The 10,281-nt window shown below is 42.0% G+C and overlaps 1 protein-coding gene across 1 annotated transcript in view; it reads left to right on the plus strand.

Annotated features, from left to right (window-relative positions):
- The window catches only part of LOC116084929 (beta-defensin 43), a 5,597-nt gene extending 1,711 nt beyond the window's left edge, over positions 1-3,886 (plus strand). Inside the window, exon 2 of the mRNA XM_031362231.1 lies at positions 3,573-3,886. Coding sequence (XP_031218091.1) covers positions 3,573-3,727 — 155 coding nt within the window. The 3' untranslated portion in view covers positions 3,728-3,886. The remainder of the gene's footprint in view (positions 1-3,572) is intronic.
- Positions 3,887-10,281: the final 6,395 nt, after the last annotated feature.

The following is a 10,281-nucleotide window of genomic DNA, read 5'->3' on the forward strand; positions in this document are numbered from 1 at the left end:
TCTCTCTCTCTCTCTCTCTCTCTCTCTCTCACACACACACACACACACACACACACACACACACAGTCCTTACCCTCTTCCACAGTGATCCCTGAGGCCTGGGCAGGGGCGGAGGCGCTATTGATACAGATGTCACTTTTACAGATGGGTATTCCACTGTCATTTACTCTCTGTACTATGACCATCTTTGTGATCACTGATATCAGCTCAGTGCAGAGAGAAGCTTCTCCGCCAGGCTCTGACAGCAGCACTGATCTATGGGACTAGGCAGCTACTTAGAGGGTATTGATGAGTCCGTCATGTGCATTAACAAAACAACAGCAGCCTTTCACTAGCTGACCACCTCCCCAGCTACTGGCTTTTGACCAGGTTTGCAGCACCAGATGTGTTCACAGAACAAATCTTGCTGTGAATCAGGATCAAATCTCATTTGAAAGTGGTTGTTTGTCTGTACGGCAGACTTGCTGCTGCTGCACCAGGGGCCTTAGTCTGTATAGTACACGGAGCTTGTGGCTGAGTAAGACTATTGGTGACTCCTGCACACTGTTCTGCACTGTGAAGGCGAGCCAGCGGGAAGAAGCTGCATCGCCGCTCCAGCCTGATGTTCTACGTCCTGTGATGGAGGCACATGGCATTGTCAGGGTCTTACCATCGAGTTCTGGTGGGCAATCAACAACAGTTTCACCTTAATTATTAGCCAAGTGCTAAATCATCGATTTAATCTTCCAAATTTAAGTTTAAAAATCTACCAGTATTATATAACAAATACTGGATTTTCATTATGGTCTGTCAATTTGTCTTTTTGAATGCACACTAGCTACAATTAAAGATTTCCCTGACCATTGGTGTTGCTTTATATTTTTATTGAGAGATAATTTACTCTCTTCAAGTTCGCCCTTAACTAGTTTCAGTCATTCCCTCTCTACATTCCAGACAGTCTTCCTTCTCCCTCTCCTGATGCCCTGAAAGTCTCCCCCACTCTGGGCCTTGAATATAGACACAGCGATATAACCTATGGCCCTCTGGTCTTCTTCCACTCGGAAAAATGTTTCCAAGTTTGTCTCTGGCTCAGTTCATCATTCATTCCGTTACTGAAAACTGTTGCACTGGACTGAAGAGATGGCTCAGTGGTTGAGAGCACTGGTTTGACTCCCAGCATCTACATGGTGACTCACAACCCTCTGTCACTTCTGTATATAATATGTAGCACATCCTAAGTGATAATGGATGGAGAGAAAGGCATTTTTTCTCTGTGTCAGCAAGGAAGGTCCCCAAACTAATCCGTGGTGAGGAGTTGGAGGCAGTGCTACTGCCTTAGCCTGGTCATATTTATGTGTAGGTCATCTTGAAGATGAACAGCCAGACAAAACAGGACTGTAGCAGCAGGGATAGGGATAGATGACGGCATGCTCCCTGAACAGGTCTGTCTGTAAGCTGTCACCTACTTTGGTCATTCTGCTCCAGACTTCATGTAAACAAAACTGTGTTTATGTGTTTTTTGCGTTTGCAAAGTTTTACCTCACATTACATTCATGAAACTCCTCTGTGTGGTCTCTATGAAGCTGCGCACACCTAGGCTTCATTTGGTTGTAATACTATATAGGATTCTATTAATATCCCATTATTCTTGGAATTCAACAGGAACAAATGAATAAGTATGATAAGCCACATTAACAGAATGAAGGACAAGACCCTTATTGGTAGATGGAGAAAAGGCATTTGACAAAATTCAGTGTCCTTTTACGGTAAAATCTCTCAACAGATTGTGTGTAAAGAGAATACACTGCAACACAGGAAAGCCGCATATGGCAAGCCTATAATATTCAACATGAAAACTTGAAGACTTCTAAGATCAGAGACAGAGATGCCTACTCACAGTTTGTATTAACCTGGGACTAAAAATCCTAGCCAGGGCAAGTAGGAAAGCAAAGAGAATAACAGCCATTTAAACTAAAAAGAGGTCCAGCCACCTCTTATAGTGCACCCCAGGGTCCCATCCAGGCATCGCATCCCCTTCCTGAACCTCCCTCTCCAGCTCTTTCTCCTGCTTCACTTCTTTGACAGTCTCCACCCTGCTTAGATGTTTTCATTTATTCTAGATTCCGCATATGACAGAGAACATGCAAGGCTGGGCATGTTAACACGCCTTTCATCTCAGCACTTCGGAGGCTGAGCCAGGACAACTGGCATGAGTTCAGAGATAACCTGGGCTACATGATAAGTACCTAGCCATTCAAGACTACATAGTGAGACTCTTTTTCAAACTCCAAAGAGGGAACAAAGGGGAGGCATTCAGTGCTTTCTTTGTGGTCCCGAGATTTTGCTTAACATGATGGTCTTTTCATTTATTTTCCTGCAAACGACATCTTCCAGTCCTTCTTCATACCCTGATCTATTTCTTTAACCACTCATCTGTGGACAAGCACATAGACTGATCCCACAACATAGCTGCTATGAATATGCTTGAAATAATTTTGCTTCAGGAATTAACCTGCTTTTTCTTTCACCACAAATAGAAATGTATAGTAAATAATTCTGTCCCTTCTCAGTGGCTGCTCCATTAACCTACCCTTTCCAGAGGAAATCGTTGTTTGTCTGTGTTCATCTTCTTTGTGGTTTCTCTCACATTCATTTTTAATGTTGTTTTTCTTTTATTCTGGGAGTGTTCGCTATCCTTTTCTTAAATCATGAGCTATTTTAAACAACAAATATAATAGTAAAGGGGTCTAGAAAGATAGCTTGATGGTTAGGTGTCCTAGCTGCTCTTGCATGGAACCTGACTTCAATTCTTAGAGCCTATGTGTCAGATCACAATCATCTGTAACTGCAGATCCAGGGGATCTGACACCTTCTTCTGGCCTCTGTGGGCACCAGGCATGCACACAGTGAACAAACACGCATGCAAGCAAAACATTCATACACCTCTAGTAAATCTTTTAAAATTAAATTAACATTAAAAATAAAAATAAACAACAAAGAGGATGGAGAGGTAGCTCAGCACTTAAGACACTGTTTTTGCAAAGGTTCTGAGTTTGAGTCACAGCACCCATGTTCAGGGGATCCAACATCCTCCTCTGGACTTCATGGGCAGCCACATGAATGTGGCAGACAAGACACACACATACACACACAATTTTTTCATTAATTAATTTATTTATTCACTTTATATCCTGACTGCAGCCCCTCCCTCCTCTTTTCCTAGTCCCATCTTTACAAGCCCTTCTCCCCATTACCTCCTCCCCTTTTCCTCAGAGAAATGGAGGCCTCCCATAGGTACCAACCTGCCCTAAGACACCAAGTCACTGCAGTGCTAGATGCATCCTCTCCCACTGAAGCCAGACAAGGCAGCCCAGCTAGGGGAAGGGGTTCCAAAGGCAGGCAACAGAGTCAGAGACGATAGCCTCTGCTCTAGTTAAGGGACCCACATGAAGACCAATCTGCCAAACACAAATATTTGAAGTAGTAAAAACAAATCCTTTAAAAAATAACAACCAACCCCCTGCAAACAAACACACAAGAAATAACAGCAAATAAGCAATACAGTGAAATGTATTTGTCATCTCTTTTCAAAGCCAGGAGCTTCCTTGAGAAACAGGAGTGTTTCTCAAAGTACCGCCACTGTAGGATGAAGTGCAAAGCTAACGAATACTCCATCAGATACTGTGAGGACTGGAGCATCTGCTGCCAGGCGAAGAAGAGGGAAGCCAAGAAGAAGAAGATGTGGTGACACACTGATCTCCCTCTTCTCAGATCCCAGGGAAAGGCACTGGAAGTAGATACAAGTTCCTTGTCTACCTACGAATAAATAGTATGATGAGTAAAAGGGATTTCACAACAATTTCATGCTTAGATGGTCACATGCACATAAACACACGTCTTATCGTGCCATGAGTCCATTTTCATGTGTATAACTTTCAGCAGATTGTGGTTTCAACTATACACTCCATACATGCAAGGTTGGCCTTGGCTATGCTAAATCAAATCAGTGAGAAGGAGGACTCTTTAAAGATGTTTACATATGCTGTAGCTTCACACAAAATTATGGCAATAATTAAGACTTTTTTTTTTTTTTTTGGTTTTTCGAGACAAGGTTTCTCTGTGTAGCCCTGGCTATCCTGGAACTCACTCTTAGGCTGACCCCAAACTCAGAAATCCACCTGCCTTTGCCTCCCAAGTGCTGGGATTAAAGGCGTGCACCACCACCACCCAAAATTGCCGCAAAATTATGGTAATAATTAAGACTTTTAAAAAAAGAATTTGTATAAAAAAAGGATCCTTAAGTGCAAAGTAGTATCACTAGACCAAAATTCATTTTAATAATTTTTATTGTAAGTATATTTTTAAATCATAAATGGGGTTTGTAATTCCAAGCCAAAACACATAATCTTCCTGTCATAGTCTGACAAGCCATTCTAGACCATACTCTTCAAACCTTATCTTCTTTGCTGCTCTTCAGGTTTCTGGGACCCCAAACTAAATGTGCATGACTCTTGCTGGTAAGAGCTTTCTGAAAACTGACCATCAAATACAAAGAATGGTTTGCATCTAGACATGAGCTGTGTAGAAAAAAAATAAGAACTCAGCACTGTTCTCTATGACACAATAATGATCATAAGGCATAGAATATAAATGATCAAGTTATTTTTACAGATTTGGGTGACACAGCCCCGCACCCTACTTCATCTTATCTATGCAAAGTTGCTATCCTACATATTGACTTACTAAATGGAATTATTCTCATTTTGTGGAATAGAGCGGCAGAGTGGAATTCCGTACTCACACATTAAAAGCTTGCTCAGAACGTCTAACATCAGGTTTATGGCCATTTTCCTTGCTTCCTTATAATAAGCAATGCAGCTTGTGAGTATACTGTTTTGGTGTCTGTGCTCTGGGTTGTAAAGACCATTTGAAAAAGAAATTGCAAAATGCTAAAGTAAAGAAGATAAAAATTTTAAGTGTTGAATTAAGCAGTCACAAACTAAATAATGATCATCTCAAAGGTGGAAATTTTTCTTAAACATTTTTGATGTCTTTGTCAGCATGAAGAGTAAAATGCTGCATAGTAGCCCCAAAAATTTCCACTAGCTTTTTATTTAAAATGAACATCTGAAAGACATTACTATGGCAGCTCTTCCCTCTAAAGACTGAACACCTTTTCAGAATTGTACTGGTCATTTAGATATCTTTTTGATGACAGAGTAAACTCACTTACCCATATATAAATGGATCCTTTTAGAGTGTGGGAGCTTAATTTTTTAATGTCATAGTGTTGACATTGTTTAACCTCCTTGGACAATTCCACCCCTCCACTGGAGAAGATTTCTATCTAACTTTTAGCAGTTTCCTTTGTCTAGTGTTCACAAATGCATCTCACTCCCTCAGCTTTTCCAAATTGCACCTTGTAAAGTTTGTAACGCAAGGGCAGATATTTCTAGACACGTTATAGAAAACCATTTAGCATCTATACTAACTGCTAGGCAGACTCTGGCGGGTGGACATGGGTGTAGTGTGTTCCTAAGGATGCTCTTTCAGTTACTGCTGTCCAACTTTCTTATTGTTTAACCAAGACAGTGGTCTAACCTTTCACCATTTTACCCCTATGCTTCCAAATAAGTATTAGTATTTAAAAGTAATTGGGCTGGAAATCGCTTGAACCACATTAATGGCCTGATTTTGTGTTGGGTTATTAGTCTTACATGGAAGCTTAACAGCTCTACTTGCTGACTCTAAAACTAGTAAACCCTTACTTAATACACCTTTATTTGTAATCTTGAATCCTCATTTAGAGTTCTTGCAAGGAAAGATCTGATGCAAACTCATGGATATTTTTTCCTTTCCAGTTTTAAATGTCTTTCTAGTCTACTTTTAGAAACTGGGTCTCCGCCATAGAAGATACTCATATTAACTTATTAGTTTTCATTGCTGTGGCAACATCCCTGATGACACCCCTTAGAGGAGGAAAGGCTTGTCTTGGCTTATACTTAAGAGAGTTCAGTCCTCAGTCATGTAGATCCTTGCTCCTGGAGCATGACCAGGCAGAACACCAGGGCAGGGAGCATGTGACCACAAATCTGCCAACCTTGGAGTAAGGAGATGTTTTCAAGGAGGAAGTCTGGAGCAGCATGAAGTCCTTGGTGAACGCTCAGCCAGAAAGAGCTCCCTTCAACGGGGGCCCAGCTTTAAAGTTTCAGTCACTTGACCAAAGCTTATCAACTCAGGAGCATGTATTGGACTGACCCGCTGACGAAGTTAAAGTCCCCACCATCTAATCACTTTTCTAAAACTGCTGTGTTGAAGACCAAGCTCGCAACAGATGAGCCTTTTAGAGAACATTTCAGATTTGAGCTCCCCCCTACCCCCGCAAAAGCACCATAAAACACAAAGCAAAAAAGCAAAAGCAAAAAGAGCCCGTGAGAGCATGATTTCCAAGGGCAAAGAAACCACAGAGACAACAATTAAACATTAGTAACTGTCACTACACATTATGGAAGGTGTAAGTGGCATTAACAGGGCCAGGAAGATGGCTCAGTGGACAAAGAGTTTGTGCCAAACATGACAGCATCACTTCTGTTTCTTCACATGGTGAACGGAGAGAACCACGGGGTAGGGAGGCAGCTCACTTTGCAGATGGGACCTGAGCTCAATTCCAGCACCCACACCGGATGGTTTATAACTGCCTGGGACTGCAGCTCTAGGAGATCCTGTGAGGCCCTGTGTGTACACGTGCACACACATGAGTGCACACACGCACATACACACACATATACATACACATACATAAACACACATGTACACAAACACAAATGAAAAATAAAATAAATCCGTTAAAAAAATAAAAGAGAGAGACAACTCTCACAAGTTGTCCTCTGACCTCCACATGTGTACAACAATGCAAATGTGCATTCATGTGAGAGTAATATAAATGTAATAAAATAAAAAGTAATAAATACTGTTGGGTTTTGCATGTTGACTTATTATTTGGTAATCTTGCTGAGCTCACTCCTTTTTATTCAGTTTTTCAAGACAGGGCTTCTCGGTGTAGATTTCATTTCATACACATAAAGTTAAAAAGTAATAAAATTTTCAAAGTAATGTAAGTGATAGATATGAGGAAATATCTTTCCTACTGTCCAATTCTTTGTGGAAATACTGTGTTTATCAGCAAATAATTTACATCTCAAGGAACTAAACATCAAATGTCTTCTCCCAAGTTTACTCTGATATCTATCCTTCCTGGTTCTTTTCAACATAAATTACAGATGGGTATGCGATCGATAATGTGTGGGTGAAGCTCCACATTGGTCAGTGTATAGTAGTGCATGTGCCACTTGTAAGTGTCATACAAACTTTGTTTAACAGAAAAAAGGATATAAATGACTCAGAAATCTTAGAAACTAGGTAAGGGCCGGGCAGTGGTGGTGCACGCCTTTAATCCCAGCACTTGGGAGGCAGAGGCAGGCAAATTTCTGAGTTCAAGGCCAGCCTGGTCTACAGAGTGAGTCCCAGGACAGCCAGGGCTACACAGAAAAACCCTGTCTCGAAAAACCAATAAAAACAAAACAAAACAAAACACTGACAGCTAACATTATTCTTAATAATGAAACACTGGCTGTATTGCCATAGAATCAAACAGAGGTAAAGGGGGTCTCTCCATAGATGGCTCAGAGGTTCAGAGTTGGCTAATTGCTTTTCCAGAGCCTAGAACTTACATGGTGACTCACAACTATCTGTGACGAGTCCCAGGGGATCTCATGGACTCTTCTAGCATCACAGACAAACATGTAGACAAAATAAACTCATATGCATACAGACAATAAAAAAGAAAAAAATTTAAGGCAAGAAAAAAATACCTGTTCTCAAAACTCTTAGTGTCCTGCCAGAAAGGGAGGATTACTAGTCAGTGTGGAGAGAAGGAAGGTCAAATCCTATTGTAGTTATCAATTAATCTCTACTCAAATTGTTCCAGTGGTGGCGGCATGTTCCTAGTTACCGGCCCCAATATTCTGCAGTTCCAAATGAAAGACACACACACACACTTGTATTTTAATACGCTTTAACAGCTCAAAGGTTGGGCTACTTCCAAATCTCTATATGGTTGGTATACTTTCCAATAATCCCAATTTATCACTTAATAAAACCTATATTCTGTCTTTACTGCCCCAGATCCAGACCTGTAGCCCTCCTGGGCCACGATCCCCAACTCTTACATGATTACTGTATTCTCTCTTCTGCACCTCTCAGGCCTGGTCTCTATTTCCTTTCTGGCATGGTGGATCTCTCCCCTCCTGCTCCTTCAGCCCCTTGTCCAGGAATCCTAAAGTCCTGCCTCTGTCTCACTGCCCAGCCATTGGCTGCTGGTAACCAATCAAAATCAGCTAGGGGCAGGGTCCTTCAGTGTCTTATGTGTAGACATGTGGATTTTCTTGTAATTTGGGGGACCAAAGTAACATTGTAAGTAGTATTAGAGCAAATCTACAACAAAATTCTACAAATTAAATTCAAAGAAACATCTATTGTCTAAGAATGTGATTAGCTACATAGACAATCCCAAGGCATCTACCAAAAACAACTATGGGAACTAAGAAGTGAGTTCATGCCTGGCAATAGTGGCACACGCCTTTATTCCCATCACTTGAGGGGTAGAGGCAGAGGCAGTTTGAGGCCAGCCTGGTGTACAGAGGTAGTTCTAGGACTGCCAGGGCTACATAGAGAAAACCTGTGTTGAAAAACCAACTGTATTTCTAGAAAACATCCGTTAATAACAACACTAGCTATTTCAACATAGAGAGATCGTAAGGCTTTACAAGCTTAGAAAATTATAGGACTCACAAATCCATCACAAAGCCCACCTCCAAGGTTACACATACAGTAAAGATTCCAGGAGATGCTTCAGTGGCCCTCCCTACAGGTCCTCAGGAAGCCACAGGGATGCAGCTTTCTTGAATCATCACCCATATTGGAATGGGCTTCTTGGCAATGCACCTGCCTGAGGGTTTGCCCCTAACACTGTAAGAAACTCCAATAAACTCACTGGCTCATCAATCTTGGACAGAATCATTGGTGTTCTGTCTGGGGCAAACAGACGTCTACTCTCATATCCCTAGAAAATGTCTCACAGCTCAGTTAGAGCCTGAACACAGAGAGACAAAACCAAAGATGGAGTAATGAGGAGCGCCTGCATGGTTCCTGCCATGGGTGATAAGGCTGTATCTCAGGCTGATCTGTTTGGAGGTGAAGCAATCATGAGGGCAAGCCCAATGTGGCTGCCGGTACTGAACGTTATGACTTGTTGCTGAGGCGGCAATTGTATGATCTCTGTTATGAGACATGCAACCAGCGTCAAGTTGTCTGTACATGAAGCATCTCAGGGTTGCCATAAAGACACAGGACACATTGTGGTGCAGAGAAAGAGAAGTCTGACTTTCTCCCTGTTCCACCTTTTCCTTTATTGGGATGCTCAGCAGAACTGAGGATGCTCTCTATCTGCCACACAGATACGTAGATGTGAAATCTATGGGTCAATAAGTAGTGCACAGGGGCCCTAGATAGGAAACTATGATAATTGGGAAATAGTCTGCGTCTGAGCTACTTGAATGGAAGAAGGTGATTAAACAGAAGTGAGAGATTCCCCTCACAGCCTGGCCCATGAGATCACAGGGCATGGCGACAGGTGTTATCAGTCTGAGGACTGCAGAAACATAGAAGCGGAGTAATATCGCTACTTTCCCTTCCTTGAGACAAAAGCTGGGGAGTGTGAACTGGTGTGAAAGAGTGCCTCGTACCAGCCATTCAGAACACTTGGTTAGTGCTGGCTGTGGTCAGGACGAACGGACACTGCTGAAAGAGCTGGACATGGGAGGGGCAGCATGTGATTTCCAGGGTTACTTGGCCTGGCAGACAATGAAGCGCAAGGGAGCACAGGGGCTTTGGGAGTGGCACAAGACTCTAGTTACTTTGCTAAGGCCCATGGTGGGATATGACTGTCATGAGACACGACGTGCAGTGGAACATTTGACTGATTGGGACTGGCACATGAATTGAGTTTTAGATGCTAAAGAACTCAAGATGAAATGGGAGGCAGAAAAGCCAGATGATGGAGCCTGCATGGGTTTCAAAAGCGAATGGGACAAGATTTGAATTGTGTTCCAAGTTCCCAAGGAAAATTTTTGAGAAAAAAAGCAAATGCCAAGCTAGAAAATCTCTGAAAGACTTTAAAGCCCAGGCAATGATTTACCAGGGGAATGAGTGGGAGTGAATGCCAGAGTAGAACAAGTTAAAAAA

This window comes from Mastomys coucha, unplaced genomic scaffold (genome assembly GCF_008632895.1).
Source record: "Mastomys coucha isolate ucsf_1 unplaced genomic scaffold, UCSF_Mcou_1 pScaffold9, whole genome shotgun sequence".
NCBI lineage: Eukaryota > Metazoa > Chordata > Mammalia > Rodentia > Muridae > Mastomys > Mastomys coucha.